General features: G+C 62.7%; 1 protein-coding gene across 11 annotated transcripts; it reads right to left on the reverse strand.

The window, feature by feature from the left end:
- Positions 1–93: 93 nt before the first annotated feature.
- On the reverse strand, positions 94–16,425 carry LOC130156451 (dynein axonemal intermediate chain 2-like). 11 transcript variants are annotated; one of them, XM_056354993.1, is made up of 17 exons: positions 9,248–9,336; positions 7,075–7,186; positions 6,937–7,017; positions 5,329–5,439; positions 5,123–5,210; positions 4,902–5,038; positions 4,624–4,749; positions 4,365–4,547; positions 4,126–4,272; positions 3,902–4,024; positions 3,329–3,467; positions 3,111–3,261; positions 2,713–3,025; positions 2,345–2,615; positions 1,829–2,153; positions 1,641–1,740; positions 95–1,568 (listed from the first exon to the last, which is right to left on the reverse strand). In XM_056354993.1, the coding sequence occupies exons 2-17, from the start codon at positions 7,087–7,089 to the stop codon at positions 1,080–1,082; spliced, it is 2,799 nt and encodes a 932-aa protein (XP_056210968.1). In that variant the 5' UTR covers positions 7,090–7,186; positions 9,248–9,336; the 3' UTR covers positions 95–1,079. The 11 variants fall into 11 exon arrangements, with proteins under 11 accessions (XP_056210959.1, XP_056210968.1, XP_056210974.1 ...); XM_056354984.1 differs by having other exon boundaries at positions 94–1,568; positions 1,829–2,150; positions 6,937–7,186; XM_056354999.1 differs by having other exon boundaries at positions 2,842–3,025; positions 6,937–7,186.
- Positions 16,426–16,469: the final 44 nt, after the last annotated feature.

Consider the following 16,469-nt stretch of genomic DNA (forward strand, 5'->3'; position numbering starts at 1 on the left):
GAGCATGGGGCATGCAGGGGTGGTTTTGGGGGGTTCACTGCCCTGGGGATGGGCAGGGGCGCGCTGGGCTGTGCACAGCAATCACACCACTCCCCGGCTCAGCGTGTTTCTGTCCTTTTAATGTAAACCCTTGGAAGGACAAATGTGTGTCCAGACACCCTGCACTCAGGTTAGCCCCATCGGTACCTGGCGATGCTGGGTGGATGGCTGCATCCCCGGGGTGCTCAGCACCCACAGGGGCCCTTCCCAGAGCAGCTGCGTGGCTCCGGCTGGGGTCACCGCCCAGCGTGGCTGTGTCCCTCTCTGCATCCTGGGTCCCTGCCTTCAGGTGGGTTTGGCATGGGGGGAGCTGGCTCCCTGCCTCTCGCCCCCAGCAGGGTTGGCGCTGGGGGGCTGCATGGGCACAGGGTGCCGTGGGCAGCCCTTGGCACGGGGTATGCGGCACCGTGCTTGGGCTGGCAGGATTGGTGCTCAGCCCGCTGGCTTGGCATGGGGTCCAGCCCCTCTCTGGCAGGGCGCTCAGTGCCGGTGGCTCCATCTGCCCTTGCTGGAGGCCCTGGCACTGTTCCTGGTGATGCAGCCGAGCTGCGGGCGCTGGCCCTTCCTGGGGGTGGTGGGGAGCTGGAGCGGCAGCGGTGGGACCCCAGCACTTGTAGAAGGGGCACTTCAGCAGCAGCCCCAGGTGCTGGGCTGAGGCCAGAGTGGGGTGATGGCCCCCCACACCCTGTTCCCAGCCAGGGGCTCACCTGGCAGCTGCCTGTGGGGGGCTTTGCTCTGGGCAGTGCTTTGGGGGCTCCCTGGGTGCTGGGTGCCTGTGCCCCTGCCTGCAGCATGGGGGATGGTGGCAGGGAGCCCCTGGGGGCTGCTGGCTGCCGGAGAGAGGGTCCACGGGCACGTTGCTTTGGGGAGGGCCCGCACTGTGCAGGGGGGGCGCATGCCATAGGGTGCTGACACCCCGATGGCAGGCAAAGGGGTGCCAAGGGGAGCTGGGGGTGGCCTTCCCACCCTGCCCTCCTCCTCAGGGCATGGCATTGCTGCTGGCTTCGCTCTCGTGGAGCCCCACTGCCTCCTGGCTCGAGTCAGCGCCGCCTTGCCGGGGGCACGGCCCCTCCATACCTGCACCTACATCGTGGCTGGTGACCTCGAAGGACAGTGACCGCTTTGATGTCCTTTTGGCATCCATCAATTCCTCCCTCTTCCCTGGCTCCCTGCCACCCTTCTTGCACACCCACACCCAGGCTCCCAGGGAGCGGGTGGCTGTCCCCACCAGGCTGTCCTCGCTGCTGGTGTGCCACAGCCCGCGGCCACCCTGCTCGGGTGGCCATCCTGAGTGGGCGCTCTCCAGGATGTGGGCCCAGTGCTGGGTAGCCTTGGCCGCGATGCTCCTGATGCTGCTTGACATCTCTGGGCACTCTGTGGCATGGTGGCACTGTCAGTGGGGCATGGCCACCCACGCAGCCCCGCTGGCCGCTTGGCTCACCCCTGCGCGTTGCCACCACACCGGTCCTGCTACCCGGGAAGGAGTCGTGCCGGGTCCTCAGGCTGGCCAGGCTGGCCCGTGGCGTGTGCTGCCGGGACACACAGCACCCATAAGTGTCCCCACCTTAGAGCTTTGATGCCATAGGCATGGCTGTGCTCACCTCCTGGAGCACCGTTCCCCGTCTGGAAGTTGGGGCAGGCACTGCTGTGCTCCCCAGGTGCTGTGCCTGCGGGGTCTTCTTGACCATGGGGGTTGGAATGCTGCTGGAGAGGAGACACCCCTGACCCTCTGCCACCAGGCTGTGGGGCACATGCAGCCCCATGCACATGGGGAGCGGGGGATGCCCACCTGTACCTGTCCCCTGTGGGGCGCAGGGGTGGGAGGGTGTCACAGCGGGGCCCCTGCTGTGGTGGTGCAGGGTGCTCACAGCTCTGTGCCCACACGCTGTCCCAGTCCGAGGCTGGCAGGCTCTCCGTGCCGGCCACCTGTGGGATCTTGGGCAGCGACGTGCCCTGGGCAGGGACAGGGGGTGAGGGCCCTGCATGGGCTGGAAGGGTGGGGGTGTCCTGCCCTACCTTGAGGGTGCCAGTCTCCCCAGGGCCCTCTGCCAGCTCTCGCAGGTAGGTCTCATACAGCTCCTCCAGTGGCTGCGGCACCGGCAGCCGGTGGTCTGCTAGCGAGAGGGCAGGGTGGTGGGCATCAACACCATGCCGGGCTCAGGTGGCAGTGTTGTGGCTGTGTCACGACACTGGGAGGACTTTGCATTGTGACACGTCCCATTGCAATAACCTCTGACACTGCAGGACTCCTAGCGTGACCACATGCAAGAGTCCCCTTTGTCATGGCAGAAGTCACGGGACACACCGGTGATGAGTTGGTGCTGCTGCTGGATGATGCAGGCGCAGAGGGCCTGGTGCCAGTCGAAGTGTCGCATGGTGGTGGCTGGCAGGTGCTGGAGGCCACCCTTGAGCAGGGTGTGGGAACGTGACTCTGTCAGCTCCAGCTCCAGCTGGTGCAGGCGGCACAGCAGGGCCAGCACCTCCCGCTGCTCCTCCCAGCTGCGCTGGTGCCGCAGGGCCTCCTCCAGCCTCTGTGTGCCCTGCTGCCTCTGCCAGAAGTGCTGCACCAGCTCTGCCTGCGGGCATAAAGTGGGGTCACCATCCCTACCCACAGCCAGCATCCCTGCCGTGGCATCAGCATCTCTGCCAGAGCCCCTTAACCCTGACCCACACCTCAGCCCACGAGCATCCATGAACCCCCAGGGCTGCTGGGGGACCCACGCTGCTGGGCTGAGACTTGTAAAACTCAGATTTCTGGGGATGGGGTTTCAGCTGCTGGCGGTGGGGACAGGGGTCCCAAACCTCCGGCTTCTGGAGCCCGCCCTGTTCCTCCAGCAGAGTCGCTATGCTTTTGTGGGCAACAGCCACGCTGGGTGGCTCTGGCACATCCAATTGCTCATCCCCTGCGTCTGAGTCCCCCTCGCTGTCACCGGGGCCGTTCAGCTCCCCCTGCTCCTCCTTGCTCCACTGCTGGTCCTGCCGTGTCCTGGTGTGGAGAGGAGGAGGTGGTCTCACCCCTAGCCCGGCTCAGTGGGGGACCCCAACCCCAGGGGGGCTTCGCACTTAGGTACCCGGCGAGGGTGAGGAGGTGCTGGGCACGCAGCGTGGTGCCCTCCAGCCGGAGGAGGAGGTCACGCAGGGCTGCCTGATCCCGGCAGGTCCCAAGCAGATCTTCTCGCACACAGCCCAACTTGGGGCGGTCACCACACAGCCGAACCTGGGCTGGAGGCACGAGGGCATCACCACCGAGCCCTGGGTGGCTGGGGGAGGGTGGGGGGCTGTGCCATACCCTGGATGTAGGGGATATCCTGGTGCTTGCCCTGCCCTGGCTGCCCCGGCTTGGCATCTCCCTGGCCCTTGAGGCACTGGATCCCCCTGTGCAGGTCAGCCATGACGCTGTACGAGACGCCAGGTAGGTTGTGCCTCACCTGGGAAGGGGCAAATGTGAATGTCCCATGGCCCTGGCACAGCCCAGCCCCAAACAGGATCCCCTAAGCAGGGCATGGCTGATGGAGCAGCTCCCCAAAGATCCTCAAAGAGGGTCCCCAAGCAGGACAGAGCTGGTGGAGCAGGTCCCCAAGTACATCCCAGACCAGGACCCCCAAGCAAGGTCCCCAGGCAGAGCGTGGCTATGTCCCCATAGGGTCCCCAAGCAGCGCATGGCTATGGGGCAAGTCCTGAGCATCTCACAGTCAGCAGAGCCGTGCCCTGAGCTGTTCCCCCACTCTGGGCACCTGTGGAGCAGCACAGGGATGAACTCCTCAACCCTCCCCGTCATGGGGCAGCAAGGCCAAGGCTGCTTGGAGAGGGGGCCAGCGGAGGGCTGGCTCCCAGGGGAGGAGGGTGCCTGTGCCTGCCCTACCGTGCTGCGGATGCTCTTGGCACGTTGGGCGTAGGCGAGGGTGCTGCGGGACTCCTCAAAGGCGGTGCTGGCTGGGCTGATGTGGGCGATCATTACTGTGTGGCTGTTGCCCCCCAGAGAGTCCTGGCCACAGAGAGCATGGCTGAGAGGGTCCGGGACAGGGACAGCCTGGGCTCCCTCCCAGCTCGAACCCTGCTGTGGGGAGCTGGGACCCCCAGCCGCACCTTGAGCAGGCGGGTCAGCTTGCTGTCACGGTAGTTGATGTATCTGGTGCTCGTCCGGTGGCTCAGGGCCTTGATGCAGTTGCCCAGGGCCAGCAGTGAGCGGTTGATGTGGGCTCCTTCCTTCATCCTCTGCCCGTGGTTCTGTGTCTGGGCAGGAGGGGAAGGCAGAGGGGGAAAACCTGGCAAAAGAAGGGCTGGAGGTCTCCCCAGCCCTGCAGCCCCCCAGGTGGGTGCCGTACCTGTGCCGCCCGCTCGGAGCCTGCCAGGTCGATCAGGAAGAGGCGGCCGTGGCGCAGCCCCCTGCCCCGACGCCGCCGGCGCACAGTGACCTGCAGCACCGCATGGGAGCGTGATGAGGTGCGGTTGGCGGCCGTGGGCTCCTGCGTCCGCTGCCTGTTCCCCCGTGCCAGCAGCTGCATGACCTGGGGCAGACAGGCAGCACTGGGCAGGGGGGGCTCACTGGACCCCACCGTGCCCCCTAAGTGCCTGCTTGCTCACCTCGTCAGCATTGGTGGCAGAGACCTCGGTGATGCCAGCCACCCGGACGGTGCCGCCAGCATCCTCCCGCAGCTGCAGGCAGCCCAGCGATGGGTTCATCAGGTCCCGGATCATCTCATTGTAGATCTGGGCAGGGGGAAGGAGCTCGGCACATCCCTGACAGCGTGGGGACCCGTGGGGACACAGCATCCCACATTGGGCACAAAGGCTGGGACCATGTGCCACTTGTCCCCTGCCCTCCCCAGGGAAGGAGATGTTCCTGTGTGCCCCTGCCACACCTCGAGGTAGGACATGGAGACCTCGTACTCCACATCACCGCTGGTGTCCTGGATGGCCTGGAAGAGGTCACCCAGGGTGCGGGCGCAGATGCCAGGCTCGCCATCAGTGCCCAGCATGGTGTAGGTTTTCCCGCAGCCTGGAGGAGAGGAGGCGGGCTCAGCTGGGGCCAGGACCCCCATGGCCAAGGGGCTGGCCTGCTCCCCAACCCTGCACCCCTCACCAGTGGTGCCGTAGGTGAACACAGTGGCATTATAGCCAGAGACGACAACCATGATGAGGCTCCGGGTGGTGGCATGGTACACGGTCTCCTGTGGGAGGGTGAGAGGGATGAGGGTGCATCCTGCTGCCCCCCATCTCCAACTGCTTCCCTGGGTGCCCAGCCTGCCTCCCCCAGCCCCACATCCTCCCATGCCCCAAGGGACCCACCTGGGTGGCCGTGGAGTCAAAGGCCACATCGAAGATGTAGGATTTCTCCCGGGAGCGGCTGGCTCGCAGGATGTCATCGGGGTCTTCCATGGGGTCTCGCAGCACCACAACCTGTTGGGGGACTTGAGCGGGGCTGGCTGGGGGGCACGCACCAGCCTGGGGCACCCACCACCCCTCTACTCTGGGGTCACCTCCAGCCTCCTGTGGAGGCACAGCACACACTGGGCATTACACTGCTATTAACAGTGTTAATTAGCACCTGGTTGGGCCCTGAGATGTAATGAGGGTGCTGGGAGCCCCATGGGCTGGTGCACTGTGAGCACAGATCCCCCAGGGCCTGCACACACCAGGATGCTCTCCCCAGCCCTGACACCAGCGTGTCCCGGCAAAGGGGACCGCCCATGTCTGCTGAGCAGCTCCATCCCGAGCAGCTCCATCCCAGTCGGTGGGCGAGGGGTCCCACGGGAGAGCACATCACCCCACCGGTGACTGGGTTCCCAGAGCCCTGGAGGGACCCGAATGGGACTGGGGTTTCAGAGCCCAGGGGTCAACACCCTGGTGCTGGGTAATGCAATCGCTCACTGCTGCCAGCCCCAGGAGCTGGTGGGGACCAAGCACCCTGCCTGGGCATTGCCCAGGTGTCCCATGGGGGAATGATTTGCCAGGAGCTGCATCTTTCCCCCGTGCTCCTGTCTGGGTACCCCACATCACCCACAGCAAAGCCAGTGGGGTCAGAGCCAAGGGGGGCATCCTGGCATGGGGGGGGGTACTGGGATGTGTTCTCCCCTCAGTGGGTCTGAGCCCTCGTGGGACCCCGTGTGTGCACACACACACACACCCCCAGTTGCTGGGGTTGACATCTGTGGGAGGTGCCGGTGCTGCTGGTGGTGGTGCAGAGCCCTTTGTGCTCCTGAATCGTCCCATTGTCTCCAGGCTGGGGCTCAAAGCCAGCTCTGTGTGCGATGCCAGGGGACCTGCCAGGCCGGCTGCCCCACTGCACCCACCTGGGCACGGCGGCACAAAGGCGCCTCTGTGAGAGTGGCACACCAAGGTGCCCGCTGCCCCAGCACTGTGAGGTGGCTGGGGATGCTGACACCCCATGGAGACCCTGTGTGTCCCTGTCCCTGCGTGGAACGGCCCCTTGCAAGGTCCCCTGCTTCCAGCATCCCTGCTGTCTCCCATTGCAATGCAGATTTTGACCTTTCCTGTAAGGCAAGCTGCTCCCTCCCTGCTGCCCGACTTCCAACTCCCCCTGCCCTGGCATGCACCCCCTCCACTCAGGATTGGGGACAGGCAGCACTGAGGTCCCACAGTACAGCAGGAAGGGGGGCTCCTGACCCAGACCCCCCAGAGTTTCCCACCCCATTGCTTTGTTATTGCAGGGTCTCCTGCTGTGGCTGCGAGGCTGCAGGGTGCTCCCCCGGCCTGTGCCTGGCACATGCGGGCACCACACACAGCACTGGGTGCCACCAAGCATGTCCCAGGGCATGCAGTGCACCAAGGGTCACATCCTGCACTGGGGTACCCATCCCTGCTGAGTGCGTGGGATAGGCATGGGGGGGAAGGCAGTGCCCGTTGAACCCAGAGGTGCCCCTCCCGCGGCCGTACCTGCTCATCCACGCGGTGGGCGATGGGCCTGGCCCCCTCCGCCAGCTCGGCAGTGTTCATCGGACGGATGCGAAGAGCCACCTGTGAGAATTTGGGATGAACATGGGGTGGTGGGGACAGGGACAGGGGGACACGGACCTGTATGCGAACCATCACGGCAGGGTCCAGCAGCTGAGGCTTCAGTGGCGCAGTGTTGACGCAGCCCCCGGGACCCCCCTATACCAGGAGCTGCAATTAGATGTTCATTTTCCTGGAAGGAAAGCAAACACCGCTGGGACAAGCCTTAAAGGGGCAGCTGGGCAGCGTGCCCTCCTGCTGGCACCCGGCCCCTTGCTGGCGTGGCTCGGGGATGGGTGAGCCCACGGTGGCACAGTCGGAGCGGGGGGCTGTTGCTATGTCCCTGTGCACATGAACTCCCCAGTGTCCCCCAACAGCAGCTGCCAAACCAGCCCCACGGTGTCAAGGCACGGTGGGGACGGGCTGTTCCGTGGGGCGGCAAGACAAGCAAGCCACGCCAGCCACTGCCTCCTGCATGTCCCCCAACCCCTGCCATGGCCCAGCCCTGCGGGGTGCAACCGTGGGGTGCCCTGGATCCCAGTGCTCCCACTGTCCTTGGTAGCGGTTCTGGTCCCCTTGGGGACAGCGTGCCACCTGCCACCGGCCCAGAGTCACCACCAGCTGCTGGTCCTTGCTGGGGAGCGGGGGCCGTGGGAGGCCCATGAGTGGAGGGTCCCAGTGCAGGGTGCGTGGGGTGTGCTGACCGTGCTCTGTCCTCTTAAGTGTCCCCACTGCCCAGGGGCAGGCTCAGCAGAGCACCCCCAGCCCAGCCTGGCTGTCCCCTCTTTCCTTTCTCAGGCACTGGCAGAGCCCCAAGCTGGGGGCTGAGACCCTCTGCCCTCCCGGGGCAGCTGCGGGCCTGGCCTCACGGGTGCCGCCCTGGCCTGGGCTGGGTGGCACTGCAGAGGCTGCAGCTCCCCATCCCACTCCTCTGCCCCGAGCCCCTGGAGATGTCGAGCCGTATGCAGCGCTGGCGGCGTGGCTTGCTCCTGGTGACACAGTGGCTTCAGCCACGCTCTGTGCCCTCTCCTGGCTGCACCCGTGTCCCTGTGGCACGGTTGGAGTGCCGTGGGACAGATGGGAACAGTGCGTGGCTTGGGGAAATGCCTTTCCACCTCTTGTCACTGGTACGGTTAGGGCTGGACCTTAATGAGGCGCTTGGCTGAGCTGCAGGTCTGGTGGCCTGCTCCCTTCCCACGGCTGGGAGGAACCTTCCCCTCGGGCAGCGCTCCCCAGCCTGGGAGCCGGGCTCAGCTCGGGGTGGGGGGGACCGCTGGCCCTGTCCCCCCAGGCCCACAGCAGCGGGTGGGACTCCCTCTCCTCCCTGTCCGTGCTGCCAGGACAGGACTCAGACCCAGCCGTGCCGCTGCACACCCGGCAGCTCTGCCGCGCAGCCGGCTCGCACACGCAGGATGGCTTCAGCAGCTCACACCCGCTGCCCATCCCCTGAGCAGAGCCAGGAGGGCTCACCCCCGGTACACAGGACACCGCCTGCCCGATGGCCCCATGCCTCTGCTGACAGCTGTGCCGTGGGGCAAGCACAGCCGGTGGCTTGTTAATAATTGATGGCCAGGCAAGCAGGCAGGGGGGCTGCCCAGCGATCCCGGCCAGGCTGTGTTTACCCAGCATTGATAACCCCGGCCCAGGCTCTGCCAGCTGCTCTCACAGGGATATCAGCGGGCTGGGGCACAGGGCTTTGCTCAGCATCACTCTGCAGCTAGGAAGGGACAGGGTGCTGCATTGGGATGTCACTGCTGCCACCAGCTGTCCTGTTCTGCCCTGGTCCTCAGGCTGGGGACACACTGAGGGACACTCTGCTGCCATGGGTGCTCTGCTGTGGTCAGCAGCCAGCTTTGATCCATGCCTGGCCTGAGGAGGGGAGATGAAGAGCGAGAGGACATGACTTTCCCACCCTCCGCTCAACCCTGCTGTGACAAAACAGGAAACATGACGTGGAAAGCTCCTGTTTATTCACCCCGAAGAAAATAACATCAAGAGGGCAAAGGGCCAGTGAGCATCTGTGAGCAATGCGAGGGTTTCTGTACGACCCACTGGTCCTGCTTTGGCTACGGTTCCTGCAGAGGGAGCAGGGTGGGGTCAGGGAGCTGGGCAAGACCCTCTGCTCGCCACCCCGCAGTGGCAGAGACCCTCCGAGCTCTGCCTGGCTCAGGGAGCAGCCTCATCCCCACATGAGCCATGAAGCAGCAGCCCTAGCAAGGGGGGGGAAAGGAATGTGAAGCTGGAGTGCACCGACCTTGGCGGCATCCTTCTCCTCCTCCTCCTCTTCCTTGTCCTTGGGCAGCTGGCTCTCCTTCCCCTGCAGAGCCGCCTCCTCTCCCATGTGGTCTTTAACCTAAAAGGCAGAGGCTGACCCCAGTCCCCTGCCCCACGGCAGGGCATCCCTCCTGCTGTTGCCGGTTCATCCCATCCCCGGTACCTCACCACACAGGTGCTGGGTCTCTGTCCGCACCCTCCTCTGCAGCTCCGCTTCGATGACCTCAAAGAACTCCCTGCGGGTACGGTCAAGCACCTGCTGGGGACTCTCCACCAGCCTCTCCTCCACCTCTGCCTCCTGCCCCTCCGACCTGGCGCGCTCCTTCAGCCGCATTTCCCGGTGCCGGGCCTCCAGGATCTTCTCCCGCTTCGTCTCCCGCTCAAACATCTAGGGCAGAGTGGGGGATGAGGGGTGCAGATTGAGCAGGGGACCCTACAGGACAGCATGCTCTGTATGGGGACAGCACAGGGCTCGCTGGCAGAGCTGCTGTGCACGGGGCCAGCAGCGCTGAGGACTTTGGCGTGACCTGGCACAGTGGCTCATGGCTCAGAGCACACGTACAGCGGCAGCCAGGGTCTTCTCGTTCCTCTGGAGGGTGCAGAGCCCGGAGATTTCCAGCAGGCTGACGGTGCCCAGCTTCGAGCCACAGCCAATGATGCAGCCGTTGTCCTGCAGACGCAGGCTGGAGAGGGGCTCGTCGCAGACCTGGGCAGGGAGGACAGGCAGGGGGTGGCACTTAGCCCTGACGTGATGTCCCACAGGGGAAGTCAGGCAGGATGAGTGGCAGAGGCAAATCTACGTGGTTGCCAATACCAGGAGCCTACGCGCCAAGTTTTGGGCTCCAAGACCTGGGCTCCAAGGCACAGCTCTGGGCAGAGCAGACAGCTGCTGCTTGATGGAGCTCATCCTGAGCTCTGTGCAGGCAGGATGGGACTCCATCCCCTGGCTCTGCTGCTCCGTGCAGGGCAGGGTGGCAGATCTGCCAAGCACCCTGCTGCTGGGGCTGGCTGGGGGCAGCCCCGCTCCCCTCCCAGTGTGAGGAACCCAAAGCTGCTGGGCACCCAACCTTCAGGCTGAGGGAGGGGTCGTTCTGCTTGAAGAGGAAGTCCCAGGCGTCCAGGGTCCCGTCCGATCTGGTGGTGAAGAAGACGGCTGGCTTCACAGTGCTCCAGCACCCATCTGTCAGGTAGGAGAGGTGGTACCTGCCAGCAGACACAACACAGCGGGGATGGGCTCATGGCCTCCATCCCCCTGGCCCTGTGGCTGTTGCCTGCACAGCACCTTCAGCCAATAGGCCAGGCCTGGGCACCCTCTGTTCCAGTGCCCTCAGCCCCGCTGGCACTGCTCTGCCTTGGTGACCGTCCTACCACCTCCTGCCTGACCTGAGCAGACCAGACCCTGCTGGTCACCTGCCCTGAACATGCTCTTCCACAAAAAAAAAAATTTTTTTTTTTTTTTTCCCCAGGGCAAAACCACACCAACACCTACTTGGTTGACATAATTGACGATTCCTTGGCCTCCTCCGACCAGATTCGAGCAGTCCAGTCGCCGACAGTCAGGAAGACTTTGGGGTAGAAAGGGTTCCTGGCCAGTGCGTAGACAGGTCCATGGTGGCCACTGTAGGTACTGGTGATTTTTTCAGAGGGTGTCTTTGCTTTGCGGTTGCAGGCGATGACGATGCCCTGCTCTGTGCCCACCATGAACTTGGTGGGCTGAGGGTGGGAGCAGGAGAGAGCAGCCGTCAGCATGCTGGGGACCCTGCGGTGCAGGGGACAGTGGGGCAGCAAGGGGCGTTGCTGTCCGCACAGAGGGGAGCCTGCTGCAGCCAGCACCTGGGGGGGACTGAGCCCTGGGACCTGCTGTGAGCTGGGGCATTTAGAGACCGAAATGACAGCGAGACGCTGTACTCTGGGAGCACATCAACTCCTTATTCTTAAAGATGGGTGAGAACACGCTGCAAGCTGCAGCACAGTGCTCTGGGTCACTCTGGGCATCAGACACTTGTGCCGTGCCCCTGGCACCCTGCCTGTGGGGGTGACCAGGCACTGCCCGCCCGGCTCGGTTCGGCTTGGCTCACACTCCTGCCCAGGTCAGGGTACTGGCTGTGAGTGCAGGGAGGCTCACCATGGTGGGCTCGAACTCCAGCGTGACGGCACCCAGAGCATTCTCCAGAAGCCCTTTCCGGGTGATGTCCAAGATCACCGTATCAGTGGGCTCGGACAGCTTACGGATGTCCCACCACAGGACCTGCAGGGGACAAGCAGAGGGAGGGGACTGCAGGGGCTGCTCTGTGCCAGCCTGTGCCAACAGCCTGGGGGCCTGGTTCTCCTGCTGCAGTGGCTGGTGAGAGGCAGTGCAGGCAGGGGAAGTTCTTTTGGGGTGCCAGTGCCTGCCAGTGTAGTCCCTGTGTGAGTGCCTGGCATCCTTCTCTGCCCCTTCCCGTCTTTACCTGCCCGTCGGTGGAAGCTGAGAAGCACTCTGTGCCCGTTTTGGACTGCAACCAGATGGCTCTGTACACGGGGTCCCTGTGGCTGACCTCCACAGTGGACACCTCCATGGGCAGCCCCCCCTTCCTGGTGTCCCAGTAAGCTAGGAAGGAAAAAGGAGCTGTTAATATATGCTCCCTTGCCCAACTCCTTTGCTTGCCACGCACTTCCCGAGGAGATGCTGCCCCACAGCCCAAGCCAGAATGGGGAGTAAACCTCTCTGGCTGCTCCCCCTGCACTTCCCGGCCCCAGAAGAACCATACATGTGCCCTGTGGGCTGGGAGCCTGCTGCTGTGATCACTTGCAGGGATACCCACTCTTGAGCGGTAATGCAATTTGCACCTTCTGCAAACACCAAGCTAGACAGTGGTAACATACTGAATAGCCACACAGATGCACTACAATCCCCAGAGGCAACAAACCCGCCCCCCCCCCCCCCCCCCGGCTCCCCCTGCTCTGCACAAGGGTTTGCAGCAGGACCAAACACGGTCTAGGCAGCCCCCAGCCCCCGTCAATTCCAAACAGCAGCTCTTATATGCAACGCTGCTAAAAACTAGCCTGTGTGACCTGACCCTGCCTGTGCTCCCCTCCTGCGTGCCCGAAGGGTGCTGGCTAACCAAGGCAGGTCCCTGCAGACAGCAGCTGCCATCCTTCCCTCTCTCTGCCTCTGACACATGGCAGGGGGCAAGCAACGGTGCAGGGCTGGGCATGGTTCAACAAAGGTTAGGCAGCTGGGCTGCAGTGGCACTGGGCTGCATGTGCTCCCTCTTGCTCGCTTCTAATTAGGCAACTGGATGTGATAGAGCGTGCTGTGCTGGGCCTGCGCCATGTGCCTGGAAGCTCTGCGAAGGACGGGGTGAAATCCCTCCCCTCCACCACCTGCGGAGCATGCAGTAACAGCCCCATAATGCATGCCCTGTCAGATCTGATTGCTGCTGCAAATGGCAAGGAAAACATCAAAATGAGTGCAATTAAATCAAAGGGCTTGTGTGGCCAAGTAAATAACAGAGCCATAAATGAAGCTGGCAAAGAGATGCCCTTTTCCAAGCACTTGAAACAATAACACAAGAACGATTCAGTGCATGAAACAACAGCAACTCTCCTGGGCTTTTGCCATGCAAAGATACAGGGCCGTGGGTGAGGTGGGAGCACAGCGCATGCACTGCTCAGCTGTCTGATCCAGCAATCTCTGCCGGGCTCTCGCCGTGGCTGCAGCTGCCTCACTATCCCAAGTGCCTGCAAAGGGCTCCCAGCAGGACCAAACACGGTCTAGGCAGCCCCCAGCCCCCGTCAATTCCAAACAGCAGCTCTTATATGCAACGCTGCTAAAAACTAGCCTGTGTTCTATCCTCCCTTCCCCAGGTACCTGCTCAGGTGAGCCCATGTCTGCTCTCCACACGCAAAGCCCCAGGGCTTCAGGCTGTGCTCGGGGTGATCCCAGATACAGCACTAATGATACTATGTTCTTTGTGAGCATAGCAGTGCTGGAACCAGGCTGTTGCCGAATTAAAATGAAGCCAGGCCCTCGTCAGCACCCTCGTCAGCACGGCCTCACGCCTAATCTATCTTCCTTACCCATCTGCCCATTGTAGCATCCTCCCACCAGGACGTGCGAGTCTTTGGGGTTGTATTCCAGGCTCACAAGAGGGGATGACGGCTTGAGAACGAGCTCTGGCTTGTTGGAGTTTTCTGCCAAGAAGGGATGAGTAAAGAGCAAAGTGCAAAGACAGTCTGAAGGGTGAGCACCCCCACCTCTAAAACAGCCTCCCAATACCGCACCCCGCTTCTCCATGCCTGGCTCCCTGCCACGCCGGTGCTGGATGAGGTGGCCATGGCACCGGGATGCCATACCTTAGCCAGGGAAGGGAGCCGACCTGTCCTTGCCTGCCAGCCCAGGGACAGACCCCTGGTACCCCAACCCCTCTTCTTTGCATTTTTCACTCCAAAATTCAAGGGGTCTGAGAGAGCCTTTGAGAGAACAGGGCAATTCTCAGCCTGGGCTTGTGCTGCCTCTTTCTTAATCAAGCATGAGTGAACCAGACAAAGACAGGAACCACATAAGAGGAGTGTGGCTCAGCTGCCTGTTGTGGTCACAGGCGTGCTAGCTCATGAAGTCATGTAATGGGATTTTAGTGGTTTTTTTCCACCTGTTAGCCAGCTTTCAGGTCCCATTTCTCCCCTTCTCTGCATTGATCTGTGGGCAAAGCAGAAACCGAACCCCTGTTCACCCCTTCCGGAGTGCTGTGAGGCTTCATTACACTCTTGGAAGACACAAAGGGCTTCCGCAGAAGCAGCATTACTGACTGGTGAGTTTTCCCTTCCCCTTACCAAGGTCCCAGATGTACGAGTCAAAATTCATGTCTTTCATGTTTTGCTGGAACTCCAGGCTGGAATAAGCCACTGCCAGTTTCTTGCATGTGTCAGGGTGCCAAGAGAGATGCGTGGCCGTCCTCTTGGTTATGTTTGGATCCCTTTTTGATAACAGGACATCAAAGAAGGGTATTAGTTTGCTAACAGCTTTGTCACACCCTGGGATGACTGTCTTCCAAAGGAAACTGTGGGAATCGCAATTAAAACAAGCTGCAGCCCTTGAGCATTGAGTGCAGGAAATGATTCTCTTGGGGGTTGGGCGGGGGGAAAGAGTTGACGATTTAATAAAGTCTTTCCAGTTATACATTTCTAAGAATCCAATTATGTTACTGGATCTGACTTCTAGAAATGACCTAACAGCCCCTGACATTTGAAAATAATCTTTGAGGCACCAAAAAAAAAAGAAAAATAATATCCTGTCTAAAGCACTGTTAGAAGATGCTTAGAGCTGTCTGTCCCTGGACCATGGTACCTATCTCCAAAGCACGTGGGCAGGGCAGGGGGCAGGGAGGGGAGGAACAAACGGAGTTATGGAGCAGGGGGCTGCAGCAGGTCTCTTCATCCATAAACTGATCTGGCACTGTCCTAAAGCTACTGGGTTTTCCACCTCCTTTGTCTCCAAAGGCAGTTTAATTGCAGTAGCTCGCTGTGGATTTGGAGAGCCTGGTGAGCCCAGCCAGTTGTGCTACCTGATGACATTGATGGTTTTTGCGGAGGGGGGCTCGTCTTCCACCTCTGCCATCTCCTCCTCTCCAAAGTACTCCTCGTAGATGTCGATGGCGTTGTTCTGCTTGACGCAGTGCTCCATCAGCTGTGGGGAAAGCACAGGCAGAGGCCGCGCCTTGGGGAGCTGCCTAGGCAGGGGAACGGCAGCGGGTGGGCAGGGGGCTCCAGCAGCGGGACGGGAGCAGGGGGGACAGACAGGGCCTTACGGTGCCGAGGTGTGTGATGGCATTGATGTAGTTCTCATCTCTCTCCACTCTCTTCCTGAAGCGGATAGTTTGTTCCACCTCCTGCGGGTTGATGTCTTTGGGCCAGCCACCCTCGACGTGGTTGATGCCACGGGATTCCACCTCCACTCGCTCGGTGTTGACCTTGGGGGGGGCACGGGGAAAGCAGAGCTGGACTCTCAGCCAAAAAGAGACACAAAACACACTTTTTCCCCTTCGTAGGGTGCTGCCCTGCAGAGTGGGTGCCCGGGAGGCTGGGGGTGGCCGGCAGCCCTCACCTCGTGCTCCGACATGTCGCTGGTGTGCTGGACGAAGCTGTCCACGGGGTTCCTCAGGATGAAGGCGCCGGCCATGCTGGGGTCGGGTGGGATGTCCACGCTCACCTTGGCCGGCCGGTCAGAGAAGCTGCAGGGCCGGCCGAACTCGCTGCGCTTCCGCGTGTACACGTACATGATCTCCATGGTGGCCCTGCCAGGGGGTGGCGGGGGCCTCCTCAGCCCCCAGCACCGAGGGGACCCCGAAAGGCCGCGGCGGGACACCCCGCACGGCTCCCGGGCCGGGCCTCCGGGGAGCCGCGGGCCAGGCCGCGTCCGCCGTTGCCTGGCGACGCCGCGGATCACGTGACGCCAGCCGCCATGTTGGGGAGGGCACGGCGGGGCATCGCGTGACGACCGCCCCTTGCCGCCATGTTGGGAGGGCAACGCCTGGCTAATGAGGGGGGGCAATTAGCAAAGCGTACCTGAGGGGGGGGTGCTCTGCCGCCGGCTCCAGCCCACGCCCCGACTGAGGAGGGGTGGAAGCCAGGCTGGGCGCCATCCCGGTGCGCGGGGGCTGGGCCGTGGCCCCATTTGTCCCACCCCATGGCGGGGCCACCCTCCCATCACCGCCAGCCCTGGGCCAGGAGGGCAAGCTGTGCCATGCCTGCAGGAGCCACCATGTCCCCACAGCCGGCACAAGTTGCCCTGCAGGGCTGCGGCACACAGCCACTGCCACACAGGCCTGTGTCCCGCGGGGTCCAGCTCCTTGCCCAGGGCCACTGGCAGCCCACAGGCTGACACTGGAGACAGCACCGTTCCTGCTCACTCGTGTCACCCACACCGACGCGAGAACAGCTGGGAAAGCAGCACGACATGTGGCTCCCAGCACCCTTTGGCCCTGCTGTTGCCTTCCAGCCCCAACCAGCCCTCCCTTGGCACCGCAGACCCCAAAACCCACCTGCATCCCACCCTGCTCCCAGCACTGCCACACCTGAAATGCCTCCAGCTGCTCCACGCCACCACCAAAACCAGTCCAAGCTGCAGCCACGGGGTTCAAACCCATTTAAAAGCCACTCATAAAGAGTCCCAGCCTGGCAGAGCCAGCACGCTGGGATGGGCTGAGCAACCTGTGCCGGGG

This window comes from Falco biarmicus, chromosome 1 (assembly GCF_023638135.1).
Source record: "Falco biarmicus isolate bFalBia1 chromosome 1, bFalBia1.pri, whole genome shotgun sequence".
NCBI classification, from domain to species: Eukaryota; Metazoa; Chordata; class Aves; order Falconiformes; family Falconidae; genus Falco; species Falco biarmicus.

Bases quoted from the DNA above. Each gene is read 5' to 3' on its own strand.
- LOC130156451 (XM_056354978.1), bottom strand. From the start codon at position 7,089: ATGGTTCGCATACAGGTCCGTGTCCCCCTGTCCCTGTCCCCACCACCC. The intron at 5,440-6,936 runs GTACGGCCGCGG...GTCCCCCAACAG, and splicing joins CCCACCGCGTGGATGAGCAG to GTTGTGGTGCTGCGAGACCC. The intron at 2,154-2,344 runs GTGTGTCCCGTG...CCCTCTCGCTAG, and splicing joins GCAGCACCAACTCATCACCG to CAGACCACCGGCTGCCGGTG.